Source organism: Harmonia axyridis, chromosome 2 (genome assembly GCF_914767665.1).
Source record: "Harmonia axyridis chromosome 2, icHarAxyr1.1, whole genome shotgun sequence".
Lineage (NCBI taxonomy): Eukaryota > Metazoa > Arthropoda > Insecta > Coleoptera > Coccinellidae > Harmonia > Harmonia axyridis.
Window position 1 is genome coordinate 55,925,606 of NC_059502.1, and position 18,560 is coordinate 55,944,165.

At 35.0% G+C, this 18,560-nt stretch overlaps 1 protein-coding gene across 2 annotated transcripts in view; it reads right to left on the reverse strand.

Moving 5' to 3' along the window:
- LOC123672840 (roundabout homolog 2) overlaps positions 1-18,560 on the reverse strand; it is a 327,252-nt gene that overhangs the window by 131,103 nt on the left and 177,589 nt on the right. For both annotated transcript variants that reach the window (XM_045607151.1, XM_045607150.1), the window contains exon 2: positions 1,466-1,774. In XM_045607151.1, the coding sequence (XP_045463107.1) occupies positions 1,466-1,774 (309 nt within the window). The remainder of the gene's footprint in view (positions 1-1,465; positions 1,775-18,560) is intronic.

Below are 18,560 nucleotides of genomic sequence, written 5' to 3' on the forward strand. Positions count from 1 at the left end.
TTGGATTATTTTCATCAGAAAAAGTAATATGTATGGAAAAAGAAAACTATGCTATATTAGATGTTGAATAAGAATTAGTATGATGCGAAAGTTGGTATAATGTGTAAAAGAAGAGTAAATTTTTAATATCAATTGGCCTGTGTAAGTATAAGTAACGAATTGAGTATCCTTTTATTGCAATCAAACTCAAAATTTCAGGGGGATATGTATTCTTAAATTATGTTTGAAATGACCTCCACCATTTCTTATACAAGCACGTGCCCTCTTTCTTATTTCTTCAATTGTTACTTGAATCGCCTGAAATTTACTCTGAATATTCTTGCTGCTTCAGCTCTTCTAACGGTGTTAAATACGGACTTCTTGCTGGCCACGAAAATAATCCAAAATTATAATCAAATTTGGTCAACGCAGCAAAAACTAACGAAGAATGAAGTAAGGCGAGATATATTTTAAAAAGCACAAAATCTCAAATATCTCGGAAAGTATTGATTTTCGGTTATCACTAAATATGGCTCAAAAGACCACAAATGAGTCATACTAACACGTCCTTCAAGGTTCACGTCTAATTTGGAAACACCCTGCATGAACTCTGTGACATAAATAAGGCATATTAAGAACGCTTTGAGGAGTTTGGACAAAACTTGGCACATTCAACTAGTCAAATGTAGTAAACGATCCGAATTTGAAGGAAATTTAACAAAACATGAAGGCAATTATGTTACACCACCCTTATTAATTTGCCATTCCTGCACCCTTCTTGGCATTGTTTCCATCAGGTGATCGATTTTCTCCTGAGGTAATGCGACCTTCTTTGATTCCTCTCAATTGTCAATAATTTTCACGTTGTCGCTCTCTAGGCCTCAAAACTTAATGAATACAAAAAATTCAACCTGAAATAAATACCGAAGTCGACCTAATCTTTCAAGAAATATACCAGATAATTTCGATTGTACTCACAACAAGTAAAACGTCAATGTTTGAAACAAAATTTCCATGGAGAAAAGTATACCTACTTACTTCAACCGTAAGTAGTCCTAATTGTAAATAATTCATATATAGGGGTAATATGATCGCAGTTGAGGTTAAAATGAAAATTTCTCTCTGCATAATAATTCTAATACAGAAATGTAATTATTGAAAAATTACACAGTTGTAATTGCACTGTAGAGCGAAAATTGCATCGTGAATATTACGTTACCTATATCAATGACACCACAAACAAAACCTACTGAAACCTTCGAACAGCAAAATTTAGTTGAAACTGAATCAAAATCTAACATACCGTATATATTATGGCAACAATTCATAGATTATTTTAAGGCCAAAGGATCATAAGGTTCATATTTTGGAAAAATATGAAAATAAACTCATGCAATTTTTGGATAACACACATTCTTGCAAAATATTTTTTACGCAAATCTAACCGAAATCAAATGAAAGACAGCAAATTGAAAAGTTACATTACCTGCAATTTGAAGCGACGCGTTCCTGCTCGTTACAGAACCCGCTATGTTTTTGGCGACACACCAATAAGTTCCAACGTCTTGCTCCTTCTTGCTGTTCATGGTCTTGAGAAAGAACAAAGAACCGGCAGGCAGAAGAACCCGATGAGACTTGTTGTCAGTGGGGCTCGTCTTCACCGGTTCTCCGTCTTTGAACCATTCAATGATTGGTTCAGGTCTGCCCTCAGCTTTGCAGTTGAGGGTGACCGGTTCATTTTTGGCTACTATGGTATCAGATGGGTGTTCCGTTATCCTTGGGGAACGATATTGTGCTGAAAATGACAAAAAAAAAGTTTCAGATGATGATCTTTGTTGTCTACTAAATCAATTATGTACACACCACAATAATGATCGTAATAATTATGAACTAAAATTAGATGAACTGGCTCATGGCAGCCCAAAAGCACAGTTCACAAAATTTATATACGTTTCCATAACAATGGCTCATAAAGAATGTACAAATCTTGTGTACTTTTTTAAAAAAGAATAAGTAATGAAAAGAAAACAATTTGATAGAATTACTACATAATCAAAGATACACTGAAATCGAGACTAAAATGTTTAAATTTTATATGCAAGATTGAGGCTGTACCCAAAGGGTGTTTTTTAGAGCTATAGAACTTTAAATGGCAATAAAACAATGATGGATTATTCGATAGACATTATTTTTTTATCCGCAAGATAATATAGTGGCATTACATTTTAAATATGATTTCTGTCATATGACCGCCACGGTTGGCTCGGATGTAGTCCAATCTGGACGTTCAATTTTCGATGACTTTTTCCAACATTTGTAGCCGTATATCGGCAATAAAACGGCCAATGTTGTCTTCCAAATGGTCAAGAATTTGTGGCTTATCCGCATAGACCAATTACTTTACATAGCCCCACAAAAATTAGTCTAGCAGTGTTAAATCAACTGGCGTGAACTTGGCAGCCACTTTTCAGCAGCCGAATTCATTCCAGCAGCCAAACGACCAGTGGCGTCGGTAGAATTTAAAACTAACGAATCGATCTGTTTTTGGGGTGCAACGCAAGAATTTGCTTTTTGAGTTTACTTGAACGACTTCATTCAAGTTTTTATGACATTTCAATGCACAAAATAATATTATAGATGAACTTGAATTATGCTGATCAATGAAACGACGGGGTATATACAAGTATTTTCACGAATGAAATCTTGAAAAACGTTTAGCCAAGTTGATATTTGGAATACTTACTCTTCAATAGAAACAGAATAACATATCCCAAGCCCATTGATTTGCAGGCCGTCTAAGGGGTAGTTTACACTTGTGAATTTTTCGAAATTTTCAAAAATGACCCTGTTAAAAATGTTTAGCCAAGTTCATATTTGGTATTCCTACTTTTGAATAGCTAAAGAATAACATATCCGAAGGATTTTGATTTGCAGGCCGTCTAAGGGGTAGTTTACACCTGTGAATTTTTGGAAATTTTCAAAAATAACCCTGTTAAAAATGTTTAGCCAAGTTCATATTTGGTATTCCTACTTTTGAATAGCTAAAGAATAACATATCCGAAGGATTTTGATTTGCAGGCCGTCTAAGGGGTAGTTCACACTTGTGAATTTTTGGAAATTTTCAAAAATGACCCTGTTAAAAATGTTTAGCCAAGTTCATATTTGGTATTCCTACTTTTGAATAGCTAAAGAATAACATATCCGAAGGATTTTGATTTGCAGGCCGTCTAAGGGGTAGTTCACACTTGTGAATTTTTGGAAATTTTCAAAAATGACCCTGTTAAAAATGTTTAGCCAAGTTCATATTTGGTATTCCTACTTTTGAATAGCTAAAGAATAACATATCCGAAGGATTTTGATTTGCAGGCCGTCTAAGGGGTAGTTTACACTTGTGAATTTTTGGAAATTTTCAAAAATGACCCTGTTAAAAATGTTTAGCCAAGTTCATATTTGGTATTCCTACTTTTGAATAGCTAAAGAATAACATATCCAAAGGATTTTGATTTGCAGGCCGTCTAAGGGGTAGTTTACACCTGTGAATTTTTCAAAATTTTCAAGAATGACCCTGTCAAAAATGTTTAGCCAAGTTCATATTTGGTATTCCTACTTTTGAATAGCTAAAGAATAACATATCCGAAGGATTTTGATTTGCAGGCCGTCTAAGGGGTAGTTTACACTTGTGAATTTTTGGAAATTTTCAAAAACCACCCTGTTAAAAATGTTTAGCCAAGTTCATATTTGGTATTCCTACTTTTGAATAGCTAAAGAATAACATATCCGAAGGATTTTGATTTGCAGGCCGTCTAAGGGGTAGTTTACACCTCTGAATTTTTCAAAATTTTCAAGAATGACCCTGTCAAAAATGTTTAGCCAAGTTAATATTTAGTATTATTACTCTTAAATAGCTACAGAATAACATATCCAAAGCAAATTGATTTGCAGGCCGTCTAAGGGGTAGTTTACACTTGTGAATTTTTGGAAATTTTCAAAAATGACCCTGTTAAAAATGTTTAGCCAAGTTCATATTCGGTATTCCTACTTTTGAATAGCTAGAGAATAACATATCCAAAGGATTTTGATTTGCAGGCCGTCTAAGGGGTAGTTTACACCTGTGAATTTTTCAAAATTTTCAAGAATGACCCTGTCAAAAATGTTTAGCCAAGTTCATATTTGGTATTCCTTCTTTTGAATAGCTAAAGAATAACATATCCGAAGGATTTTGATTTGCAGGCCGTCTAAGGGGTAGTTTACACTTGTGAATTTTTGGAAATTTTCAAAAACCACCCTGTTAAAAATGTTTAGCCAAGTTCATATTTGGTATTCCTACTTTTGAATAGCTAAAGAATAACATATCCGAAGGATTTTGATTTGCAGGCCGTCTAAGGGGTAGTTTACACCTCTGAATTTTTCAAAATTTTCAAGAATGACCCTGTTAAAAATGTTTAGCCAAGTTCATATTTGGTATTCCTACTTTTGAATAGCTAAAGAATAACATATCCGAAGGATTTTGATTTGCAGGCCGTCTAAGGGGTAGTTTACACTTGTGAATTTTTGGAAATTTTCAAAAATGACCCTGTTAAAAATGTTTAGCCAAGTTCATATTTGGTATTCCTACTTTTGAATAGCTAAAGAATAACATATCCAAAGGATTTTGATTTGCAGGCCGTCTAAGGGGTAGTTTACACCTGTGAATTTTTCAAAATTTTCAAGAATGACCCTGTCAAAAATGTTTAGCCAAGTTCATATTTGGTATTCCTACTTTTGAATAGCTAAAGAATAACATATCCGAAGGATTTTGATTTGCAGGCCGTCTAAGGGGTAGTTTACACTTGTGAATTTTTGGAAATTTTCAAAAACCACCCTGTTAAAAATGTTTAGCCAAGTTCATATTTGGTATTCCTACTTTTGAATAGCTAAAGAATAACATATCCGAAGGATTTTGATTTGCAGGCCGTCTAAGGGGTAGTTTACACCTCTGAATTTTTCAAAATTTTCAAGAATGACCCTGTCAAAAATGTTTAGCCAAGTTAATATTTAGTATTATTACTCTTAAATAGCTACAGAATAACATATCCAAAGCAAATTGATTTGCAGGCCGTCTAAGGGGTAGTTTACACTTGTGAATTTTTGGAAATTTTCAAAAATGACCCTGTTAAAAATGTTTAGCCAAGTTCATATTCGGTATTCCTACTTTTGAATAGCTAGAGAATAACATATCCAAAGGATTTTGATTTGCAGGCCGTCTAAGGGGTAGTTTACACCTGTGAATTTTTCAAAATTTTCAAGAATGACCCTGTCAAAAATGTTTAGCCAAGTTCATATTTGGTATTCCTTCTTTTGAATAGCTAAAGAATAACATATCCGAAGGATTTTGATTTGCAGGCCGTCTAAGGGGTAGTTTACACTTGTGAATTTTTGGAAATTTTCAAAAACCACCCTGTTAAAAATGTTTAGCCAAGTTCATATTTGGTATTCCTACTTTTGAATAGCTAAAGAATAACATATCCGAAGGATTTTGATTTGCAGGCCGTCTAAGGGGTAGTTTACACCTCTGAATTTTTCAAAATTTTCAAGAATGACCCTGTCAAAAATGTTTAGCCAAGTTAATATTTAGTATTATTACTCTTAAATAGCTACAGAATAACATATCCAAAGCAAATTGATTTGCAGGCCGTCTAAGGGGTAGTTTACACTTGTGAATTTTTGGAAATTTTCAAAAATGACCCTGTTAAAAATGTTTAGCCAAGTTCATATTCGGTATTCCTACTTTTGAATAGCTAGAGAATAACATATCCAAAGGATTTTGATTTGCAGGCCGTCTAAGGGGTAGTTTACACCTGTGAATTTTTCAAAATTTTCAAGAATGACCCTGTCAAAAATGTTTAGCCAAGTTCATATTTGGTATTCCTTCTTTTGAATAGCTAAAGAATAACATATCCGAAGGATTTTGATTTGCAGGCCGTCTAAGGGGTAGTTTACACTTGTGAATTTTTGGAAATTATCAAAAATGACCCTGTTAAAAATGTTTAGCCAAGTTCATATTTGGTATTCCTTCTTTTGAATAGCTAAAGAATAACATATCCGAAGGATTTTGATTTGCAGGCCGTCTAAGGGGTAGTTTACACCTCTGAATTTTTCAAAATTTTCAAGAATGACCCTGTCAAAAATGTATAGCCAAGTTCATATTTAGTATTAGTACTCTCAAAAAGCTACAGAATAACATATCCAAAGCACATTGATTTACGGAAAAACTAGATCGTTTTTAATCGAGAGGACTGAGCTCAAGAAGGCATATGAAAAATATATTTATTCAATAAATAATCCGCAATCCGCTGTTATGAAACTTTAGCTCAACGAGACAAAGATAACTTGAAATATAGAAACGACCAACATCAATGAAATATTCGGTTCGACTATTAATTCAACTTCCTTATCATTGGTTCAAATCTCCATATTTAATATAGTCTGCAGAGATCACAAATCCCGTTCTTCATTTTTTGATTCACGGTACATCCACGTGCTATTTCATTCGTTGTCAAAATGCATTTTGGATGACACGATCGTATACACAACCTGCAAATGAAATCATCTTCGCGTCTTGGGTGTGCACAAAAAATGCAAATGAAATTGACTGGTTCACTCCTTCTCAGTATAAACCAATTCAGAGATTTCCTACATACATCTATACTAACCGGTCCAAGAAGATGTTCATTTCTGACTAATTTTTTGAAAATTTTGAAAAATTCACAAGTGTGAACTACCCCTTAGACCGCCTGCAAATCAATGTGCTTCAGATATGTTATTCTGTAGCTATTTACGAGTAAGAATACCAAATATGAACTTGGCTAAACATTTTTAACAGGGTCATTTTTGAAAATTTCCAAAAATTCACAGGTGTGAACTACCCCTTAGACGGCCTGCAAATCAATGTGCTTTGGATATGTTATTCTGTAGCTATTTAAGAGTACTAATACTGAATATTAACTTGGCTAAACATTTTTGACAGGGTCATTCTTGAAAATTTTGAAAAATTCACAGGTGTAAACTACCCCTTAGACGGCCTGCAAATCAAAATCTTTTGGATATGTTATTCTTTCGCTATTCAAAAGTAGGAATACCGAATATGAACTTGGCTAAACATTTTTAACAGGGTCATTTTTGAAAATTTCCAAAAATTCACAAGTGTAAACTACCCCTTAGACGGCCTGCAAATCAATTTGCTTTGGATATGTTATTCTGTAGCTATTTAAGAGTAATAATACTGAATATGAACTTGGCTGAACATTTTTGACAGGGTCATTCTCGAAAATTTCGAAAAATTCACAAGTGTAAACTACACCTTAGACGGCCTGCAAATCAAAATCCTTTGGATATGTTATTCTGTAGCTATTTAAGAGTGAAAATACTGAATATGAACTTGGCTAAACATTTTTGACAGATCCATTTTTGAAAATTTCCAAAAATTCACAAGTGTGAACTACCCCTCAGACGGCCTGCAAATCAAAATCCTCCGGATATGTTATTCTTTAGCTATTCAAAAGTAGGGATACCAAATATGAACTTGGCTAAACATTTTTAACAGGGTCATTTTTGAAAATTTCCAAAAATTCACAAGTGTAAACTACCCCTTAGACGGCCTGCAAATCAAAATCCTTCGGATATGTTATTCTTTAGCTATTTAAGAGTACTAATACCAAATATCAACTTGGCTAAACATTTTTGACAGAGTCATTTTTGAAAATTTCGAAAAATTCACAAGTGTAAACTACCCCTTAGACGGCCTGCAAATCAATGTGCTTTGGATATGTTATTCTGTAGCTATTCAAGAGTACTAATACTAAATATTAACTTGGCTAAACATTTTTGACAGGGTCATTCTTGAAAATTTTGAAAAATTCACAAGTGTGAACTACCCCTCAGACGGCCTGCAAATCAAAATCCTCCGGATATGTTATTCTTTAGCTATTCAAAAGTAGGGATACCAAATATGAACTTGGCTAAACATTTTTAACAGGGTCATTTTTGAAAATTTCCAAAAATTCACAAGTGTAAACTACCCCTTAGACGGCCTGCAAATCAAAATCCTTCGGATATGTTATTCTTTAGCTATTCAAAAGTAGAAATCCCAAATATGAACTTGGCTAAACATTTTTAACAGGGTCATTTTTGAAAATTTCGAAAAATTCACAAGTGTAAACTACCCCTTAGACGGCCTGCAAATCAATGTGCTTTGGATATGTTATTCTGTAGCTATTTAAGAGTACTAATACTAAATATTAACTTGGCTAAACATTTTTGACAGGGTCATTCTTGAAAATTTTGAAAAATTCACAAGTGTAAACTACCCCTTAGACGGCCTGCAAATCAAAATCTTTTGGATATGTTATTCTTTAGCTATTCAAAAGTAGGAATACCAAATATGAACTTGGCTAAACATTTTTAACAGGGTCATTTTTAAAAATTTCGAAAAATTAACAAGTGTAAACTACCCCTTAGACGGCCTGCAAATCAATGTGCTTTGGATATGTTATTCTGTAGCTATTCAAGAGTACTAATACTAAATATTAACTTGGCTAAACATTTTTGACAGGGTCATTCTTGAAAATTTTGAAAAATTCACAAGTGTAAACTACCCCTTAGACGGCCTGCAAATCAAAATCCTTCGGATATGTTATTCTTTAGCTATTCAAAAGAAGGAATACCAAATATGAACTTGGCTAAACATTTTTAACAGGGTCATTTTTGATAATTTCCAAAAATTCACAAGTGTGAACTACCCCTTAGACGGCCTGCAAATCAAAATCCTTCGGATATGTTATTCGTTAGCTATTCAAAAGTAGGAATACCAAATATGAACTTGGCTAAACATTTTTAACAGGGTCATTATTGAAAATTTCCAAAAATTCACAAGTGTGAACTACCCCTTAGACGGCCTGCAAATCAAAATCCTTCGGATATGTTATTCTTTAGCTATTCAAGAGTAGGAATACCAAATATGAACTTGGCTAAACATTTTTAACAGGGTCATTTTTGAAAATTTCGAAAAATTCACAAGTGTAAACTACCCCTTAGACGGCCTGCAAATCAATGGGCTTGGGATATGTTATTCTGTTTCTATTGAAGAGTAAGTATTCCAAATATCAACTTGGCTAAACGTTTTTCAAGATTTCATTCGTGAAAATACTTGTATATACCCCGTCGTTTCATTGATCAGCATAATTCAAGTTCATCTATAATATTATTTTGTGCATTGAAATGTCATAAAAACTTGACTGAAGTCGTTCAAGTAAACTCAAAAAGCAAATTCTTGCGTTGCACCCCAAAAACAGATCGATTCGTTAGTTTTAAATTCTACCGACGCCACTGGTCGTTTGGCTGCTGGAATGAATTCGGCTGCTGAAAAGTGGCTGCCAAGTTCACGCCGGTGTTAAATCACAAGATCTTGGAGGTCAATTCACAGGTCCAAAATGTGAAATTGGGCGGTCACCAAACGTGTCTTTCAATAAATCGATTGTGGCACGAGCTGTGTGACATGTTGCGTCGTCTAATTGGAACCATATCTCCTGGACATCATGGTTGTTCAATTCAGGAATAAAAAAGTTAGTAATCATGGCTCTATACCGATCACCATTGACTGTAACGTTCTGGCCATCATCGTTTTTGAAGAAGTACGGACCAATGATTCCACCAGCCCATAAAGCGCACCAAACAGTCAGTTTTTCTGGATGTAACGTTGTTTCGACATACACTTGAGAATTAGCTTCACTCCAAATGCGGCAGTTTTGTTTGTTGACGTAGCCATTCAACCAGAAACTCGCTTCATCGCTAAACAAAATTCGCTCACGTAGTGCGCGATACGTATTCCGCACAGAACCATTATTTTCAAAATAAAATTGCAGTATTTGCAAACCTTGTTCAGGCGTGAGTCTATTCATGATGAATCGCCAAACCAAACTGAGAATAAATCACTTGACAGCTGTTAAATCGGTCGCCATCTTGAACAGTAATGCCAACTTAAAGTTATATACCTCGAAAAAAACACCCGTTATTACAGTACCAATTAGTGTACATAAGTTTGACAGTTGTTTTTAAATTATAAAACAGTTTTTAAAAGTGCTAGTTTGATGAACCCAGATAATGCTTAGAATCCGAGCTTACTCCAAGAAACTAATTGCAACAGAATTGAAATAATCAGTATTGACTGTTCGACCTAATATACTGACCATGGAATGAATAAAAGGATTTCAGAGTACTTGAAAATATAGAAGAGATTAATTTGCACCTTAAAATTTGTACCGAACGATAGAATCAACTCATTTTATTAATTATTTGAGAAAGCTCAATCCGTTCAATCATTTTGTCGTTTTTCATTGAAATTTCAGATTTTTTATAAAATCTCCCCGGCATAGAATTTGTCACTAATATTACCTGACAAAATGCACCAAGACAATAAACATCAGAGAAATATTGAATTTCAAGAATTCTCATAGATATTGTTTAGACTAAAAGAAGATCAAGAAGAGGTGAAAGTATGTGAAGAGCGCTGATTGAGACGTCCCTAATAAAGTTGTTTATTTATAAGGTTTTAACTAAAACAGTCTTAAAAGCATCTCTCAAAAAATCCAGCCGATCGTAAGAACACAGCCAGATTGTAAACAACGACAGGATGTTTAGAAATCAGGGTACAGAAAAATTGAAAACTTTTCAGCCTTTATGCCTTTTTCATTCATTCATCTCACTGAAACTACTGATATCGACTCATCGCCTTAATGTCTTATTTTATCTGTTTTACAGAGTTATATGGTAAAAAAACTAATACGATGCAATGTCGACCAATAACTACAGTCTATAGAAGTATGTAGCTCAAAGCTCAAGGTTGATCTGTAAATTAGAGGGCTAGGTAAATCTATGCAGTAGTAAAGGGTGTTTTTTTTAGAGCTATAGAACTTTAAATTGAAATAAAACAACGATGGATTATTCGATTGACATGAATTTTATTTATCCGCAAGATAATCTTGTGGCATTACAATTTAAATATGATTTCTGGCATATGACCGCCCCAGCTGGCTCGGATGTAGTCCAATCTGGACGTCCAATTTTCGATGACTTTTTCCAACATTTGTAGCCGTATATCGGCAATAACACGGCGAATGTTGTCTTACAAATGGTCAAGGGTTTGTGGCTTATCCGCATAGACCAATGACTTTACATATCCCCACAGAAAGTAGTCTAGCGGTGTTAAATCACAAGATCTTGGAGGCCAACTCACAGGTCCAAAACGTGAAATTAGGCGGTCACCAAACGTGTCTTTCAATAAATCGATTGTGGCACGAGCTGTGTGACATGTTGCACCGTCTTGTTGGAACCACAGCTCCTGGACATCATGGTAGTTCAATTCAGGAATGAAAATGTTAGTAATCATGACACTATACCGATCTCCATTGACTGTAACGTTCTGGCCATTATCGTTTTTGAAGGAGTACGGACCAATGATTCCACCAGCCCATAAAGTGCACTAAACAATCAGTTTTTCTGGATGTAACGGTGTTTCGACATACACTAGAGGATAAGCTTCACTCCAAATGCGGCAATTTTGTTTGTTGACGTAGGCATTCAACTAGAAGTGCACTTCATCGCTAAACAAAATTCGCTTATGAAAATCGGGAACAACGGTAATCTCATTTTGGGAATATATAACCATTTGAAGGTATTGAAGAGTAGGTGGAGTAAAATTGAAGTGGATATCACTTGGAATGATTCAAATTTTTGCTGCGGTTTCACAGACAGCACTGCAGTGGTTAAGGGTTAAAAGCGTCAATTCAATCTCAACAAGATGCCATCAGTATTTCAAAATATTCCTATAGTTATGAATAAATTAACGGTAATCTCATTTTGGGCCCATTCGACGAATCTACGCCTTACTTGATGATCGTTTGGCTTCAATTCTTGCACGAGTTGGATTTTGTAAACACGCAAACCAAGATCCTTCCGCAAAATCTTCCATAAAGTGGATGGACACATTCGGGTCTTCCTCAATGCTACGCTCTACAGCAGCAATAGCTTCTTCTATACGCACCGTACGGCGTCTCTGGGGATGCAAGTTATCAATAAGAGTAAACGTGGTGCGAAAACGTTTCATGGTTAATCGAATTAACTGCTTTGATGGACGATTGTGTCGACGATAAAATGGACGTAGTGCGCGATACGTATTCCGCACAGAACCATTATTTCAGAAATGAAATTGCACTATTTGCAAGCGTTGCAACGCCTGAAAAACGCGTTGTTCAGGCGTGAGCTATTTATGATCAATTGCCAAACCAAACTGAGAATAAATCACTTGACAGCTGTTAAATCGGTCGCTATCTTGAACAGTAATGCCAACTTAAAGTTATATACCGCTAAAAAAACACCCGCTAGAAGATAATAGAAGAACAAAATACCAGAATAAAAAAAACATATGAGATATTCAGATGAAACTCCAATTGTGACGAAAAATATTTCAGATGATAGATTTTGAAAAAACAAAATAACAGAATATCGAACAAATAGAATGAGGTAATACGAGCTTATAGTACTATAGATTCTGTTCTTTAGTTTTCATCAGATATCTTTATTACATAGTTACAATAATAATTCTTTTTTAAGAAATTTGTGCTCTCAACTCTTTATATTTCAGCTCAACATAAGATTCGACAAAGTTTAACAAGAAGAATTTTTTGTAGCAAAATTATTAAGATACATATTGTGTTTCATATTCAATTAAATGACGAGCAAGAGTTTAACTGTTTCCTATCAAATTGCACCTATGTCAACAACGCCAGTCGGCTCGAAGCGTCTCCATAAAGCGCAATTATATTGCTAGGTAATAATTTCACAGATGCACTCAACGTTAAGATTAATTAGGCTGACCTGTCCCGGTCCAGGTGGATGCTGCTCACAGCCTTTAATGGGGGGTTAATTACCGTTGTTTCTATGGGTGGTAATGAGCGTTGCCAGTCCGAAGAGAGCGTCGTCACCAACCCAGCTGCCCTTGCTTTGTTTATCTTCGACACTTCACACTTCGAGGGCCTCTCCAGAACTTGGAGCTTGATACAAATGGAATTTATGGTGGCCACTCGTTGTTGAAGTTGGCATTTTGGAGATGCATATAAGTTGGGGAATGGTGTGTGTAGGAAAGAAAGACGAAAACGAAATGGGGATTCTTCGTATAAAAAAAGAATTATGCGGGTGAGGAACTTCCGTTATTTTGCCAACTTTAAACGTCATTTCTTCCATATGTGAATTTTATTGATTACTAGTTTATTTTCGTCAAGTCAAGAAGCACGTTTATACAGGGGTTTGAGTTATGTCCATAATGCAAGGCTTTTAGCTCTACTGCGGCAAATTAGCGAACAAAAATGTACGGAGAAACGTACGTGCTTGATCATAGTGCACCTATTAACCGGCTTCGATAGGTTCAATCAGCTTTTATTGGAATTAATTATTATTTCTTTTTCGTTTGCGGGTTCAACGGATATAGAATTTCTTTCCAATTGATTTTCTTCAAATGCATTAGATGAACTTAGATATGATTTATAATAATATTAATATATTAATATTACATATTATAATATTTATCTCCTACGAGTTCTCTGTTGATTAAAGTTGTTTCATTTATATTTCCTCCAAAATGAGTGAAATGCGAAAATTTCCATTTACGAATCGCTGCTGAATCGCAATAAAATCTACCAATTTTTGAAACAGTAGGTGATTGGTGAACCAGAGGAAACGGTGACCAAGCTAGGATTGACGTCCAGGGAGGTTTTGCAGGGAATTATCTTATACGAGGTGCTCCCTTACGGCACAACTATTAACTCAGAACTGTGCTGCCAACAATTCGACTGGCCGAAGGAAGCTATCGCCCGGCAGAAAAATTATGGTCCATCAGGAGAAAGCCAAGCCACACATAAAGGCAGTAACTCGCAAGAAGCTCCAGGAGCTTAACGGAAGATATGACCATTTGAAGGTATTGAAGAGTAGGTGGAGTAAAATTGAAGTGGATATCAGTTAGAATGATTCAAATTTTTGCTGTGGTTTCACAAACTGCCTACGGTGGTTAATGGTTAAAAGCGTCAATTCAATCTCAACAAGATGCCAATCAAGATTAAAAAATATTTCTATAGTTATGGATAAATTAACGCAATAACTGCAAAAAAAATGGTAGATGCGAATGTAATGATTTCACATCATCGGTTTCAACAACAACGATTCCAAAACAATAAAACTAAATCAATTTCGACTTAATGAAGAAGGCAATAATTCGAATTATAATGGTTAATTAATGTAAGATGTAAACTCGCGAACACTTCGGTCTCTTTAATTATCTCAATTATAGATAATGAAATTCTAATGGATTAATGATAAGCGCAGAATGAACCTAGTTTGAACTATCGATCTGAGATTTTATATCGACTATTCTTTTATGGACCTGCGGATTATGTGGATTAATCATCTCTATATAATGAATAATTTATAAATCTATCGACTGTATTGATCTATCGAATCAGTAGATTGATAGGTTGAGTGGAGCTACTTATTTTGTTGATCTTTAAGCGCCATTGATCTACCGTTAATGTGAATCCACTAAATTTGAAAGGTCAACACAAAAAAATATTTTTTTCAATTTGTTTTTTTTTTGTTCAATATAGTTGCCTTCGAGGGCGATTCAACAATTATAGCGTCCATACAATTTTTCCATATAATTTTTCCATACCATTTTTATAGTACTATTTGCCCTTATCCTCAAAATAGGCTTCAGCGAGGACTTCAGTTTCAGCGATTACCTCTCATCATCGGCGGTAAATTTCATTCCAACCAGCATTCTCTTGAATTGTGAGCACAGAAAAAGTTCTGAATGATACGGTGGATGCGAAGAAATTCAAAAACCAATTATAGCAAGTTTGCCATATTTTTCATTGAATTGCGACTCTGTATTCCCTTGATGGAACAATTTTTTTTTCAAATAGGACTGTTTCTCCGCGATTTCGTCTTTCGAATGCTCCCTCAACACTATGTCATACACGCTGTTGATGGTTTTTCCTTTTTCAAGTCAGTCGAGGAATATTTTTCACCATGTTCATCATAAAATACTGATGTCATTACCTTGCCAACTGACTGTCTATGCTTTAGAATAGGTTCATCAAGTGCAGTCCACTCGGCTGACTGGCGTGGAATGATGGAGCCATGTTTTATCCGTTTTCACATTTGTTCGCAAAAATTCGAGTTTATTATAGATAGAATAGCCCAAGCATCGCTAAGACTCATCAATTCGTTGTTGTTTTTGGTCGATTTTGGGCTCGCCCGGCACCCAGTTTTAACAGAACAAATATTCATTCAATATATGTCCAACACGTTCCTTCGATATCTTTAAGAGTCTCAGCAATCTCGATCAACTTCACTTCACGGTAATCCAAAATTATTTCGTGGATTTTTTAATGTTTTCGTCGGTGACAACCTCTTTGGGCTGTCCACTGTGTGTATCGTCCTCGATATTCATTTCACCTCCTTTAAACTCAGCATACCACTTTTCAATAGTTATTTTTCCTGGTGCAGACTCAGAATAATGTTTATCAAGCAAGAATTGGCTTCAATAATAGCTTTATCAAAAAAAACGAAATCCTTTTTCTACCATTTATTTCGAATTAACAAAAGTTGCTTCACTCGAAATGCTATATCTAACATCTTTCAAATTCATACACCAATCTATTGAACACAAGCAAACCGTCCAACATCTCTCGGTTTCAAGTCGTACGGCACTCAATTTCCTTATTTCTGAATCCTTTCCATGGTTCCCAATGGTCCTGCCAATTCTTGTTGCGTTTGACACGAGTCTAGAACAAGTAATGCCTCCAATTCTGCATCTTCAAAAACCTTCTCTCTTCCACCGCCAAGCTGGCCTTTGATTTCAAAATCACCGTTCTTGAAGCGTTGAAACCATTCTGGATACGTTCTCCCACTAATAGCGGCCTCATCATAGGTATTTGAGAGCATTCGTTGGGCCTCAGCCGCAGGTTTCTTCATATTAAAGCAGAAAATTAAAACCTCCCGCAGATGACTAGAATTTGGCTGGTGAACTGATATGATTAATCGAGAATAACTTTAGAACAAATCAACTAATATTTCGATGGCTTTATTGTATGAAAACATCAAAGTTGTACACCTATAATATTGGCATTGCGCGTAAATTCTTCATTTTTCGACACAAAATAAACATTTCATTAAGTCGGCGAAATCCGTTCACAAAATCCCGGCATCACAACCCATTTTTCCCGTTTTATTCCATCATAAAATCGCGAAGTGTCGTTCACAACGAACGTCGGTCCTCATTGTCATTCAGCGCTACGGAAAGAAATTAAGACCGAACATAAAATAATGGAATCCTTTTCATAAAGCACGGGGATCGTTTTTGCTCGAAAACGGGTTTATTAAAATATACCACCCCTGAGAGGTACCTGCCCCTCCGTCCCATCGAAATTTATGACCCGAAAGTGAATAATCAATTTTTCTCGCCCTTCGTTCGGTCCGTCATATCTCCGAGATTTTTCGCGGATTCACCGTTCAAATTGGCTTCTCGCCCGTCGCATTGTTCCGATCTGAATGCCGCGCGCGGAGATATTAGGGATTTCCGAACACCCGAAAAACCATATTTTTCGATTCGACGGAAAATTAAATTCTCGACGGGCCGTGTTCATTTATTTTCCTATTCAGCGGATTTTTCGCAATGCCCGCCGCTTTTATTACGGATGACAAGTAATTTATTCATTATATGCGTCAGCCAATTTTGCACAATGGATGGAAAATTTAATGAAGTTTTCGACATAGAATAATATTGTTGAATGGAGAATTTTCCTTTAGCTACGCAATTTGTGCGGGATCAATAGGAGTAATTCGGAGAATAGGAATTCGCTCCGTTTCCTATTATAGAATGAATCGATTAATCAAAACTTTTTATTGACAACTGATGGCGGTCCAATTCTATTTTACAACTTCGAATGTGGATGTGATGTTTTTGTGGTTTTCTATTGACAATAGAAACTCTTGGGAATTTCTCGAATGAAAGAGTTTGCTTTGTCATCATCAGAAATATTGATTGCTTAAATAAACTAACTGACAAAGAAACTGCAACACTCAGAAGGAACTGTTCAAATTTTGGTTTTTTGTTTGGTAAAACATAGATAGTATAGCAAGGAGTATATGATTGAAATTTGGAGAAAAAAAGGGTTTACATTTTTTTTCAATGAATTTGTTAATAATGTGTTTGTCCACCGCGATTATTTATACACTCCCCAACACGTCTCGGCTTTGATGCAATAAGATGGTCTATTTCTTCATGAGGGATACTATCCCAAGCTACCTTCATGTCTCAGAACCGCAAAAGGTTTCAATCGCCTGAGTGACTTTGTTTGGGATATACAGGGTGATGTTCATCTAATGAGGGAAATTTCATTGTTGAATAATTCTTTAACTTAATCGACCGAATAATTTTAAATTTTGAAGTTTTGTCATCCTTTCCTATCGCCTTCCTTCAATATTTCTGAATTCGAGTAAATCAGATCCGGACTGGGAAAATTTCAGACTTTTCCTATTTTCGTGAATATTGGATCACCCTGTACGTGAACATTATGATTTTTTTCCGTTTTCGGAACCACAAACAATCAATTCCTTATAAAAATTATGAATCTCTGCTTGGCACGGTCATACAGCGTGATCAATAAACATTCCCTTATGAGTAAAATTTTTTTAGTTCAATAGCTCTTCAAGAAATCCACCGAATAATTTCAATTTTTCAAGTTTTGTCGCCTTTTACTATCGCCTTCTTTTAATATTTCTAGAATCGAGTAAATCAGATCCGTACTAGGAAAATTTAAGACCTTTTCTATTTTCTTGAATATAGAATCACCCTGTATGTTGATATCATGATTCTTTTTCGTTTTCGTAACTACAAAGAATCAATTCATAATTAAAATTTTAAATCTCTGCTTGGCGCCATCATTCAGAGTGATCAATAAACATTTTTTCATGAAAGAAATTTCATAGTTCAAGATAACTTGAATTTATCGGTAGAATTATTTCGAAAATTGAAGTTGTTTCATCCTTCACGAATGTCTCACCTGAATTCTCCTCAAATTATTTAAGAAAACTTTTAATCAACAAACTGAATAAAGAATAGAACAAAAACAGCAAAAAAAAAATATTGAAAATATTTGATTTTGAAAACAATGAATCAAAAATAAAATAAATTCAGTTCAGCAGATATTGTTCAAAATGATATTCCTCCATTTTAATACATTTTTGAGCACGTTGATATGATATAGTTGTTTCACAGCTTTCGCTATCGTATTCGGTTGAATGGGTTGTATTTCTTTCATGGTGCCAAGCTGAGTTTTAGAATGTTGATTATGAATTAATTCGTTGTGGTCACGAAATCGAAAAAAATTGTTATATTGACGTACAGAGTGATCCAATATTCACGAAAATAAAAAAAGTCTAAAATTTTGTTAGTCCGGATCTGATTTATTCGATTTCAGAAATATTGAAGGAAG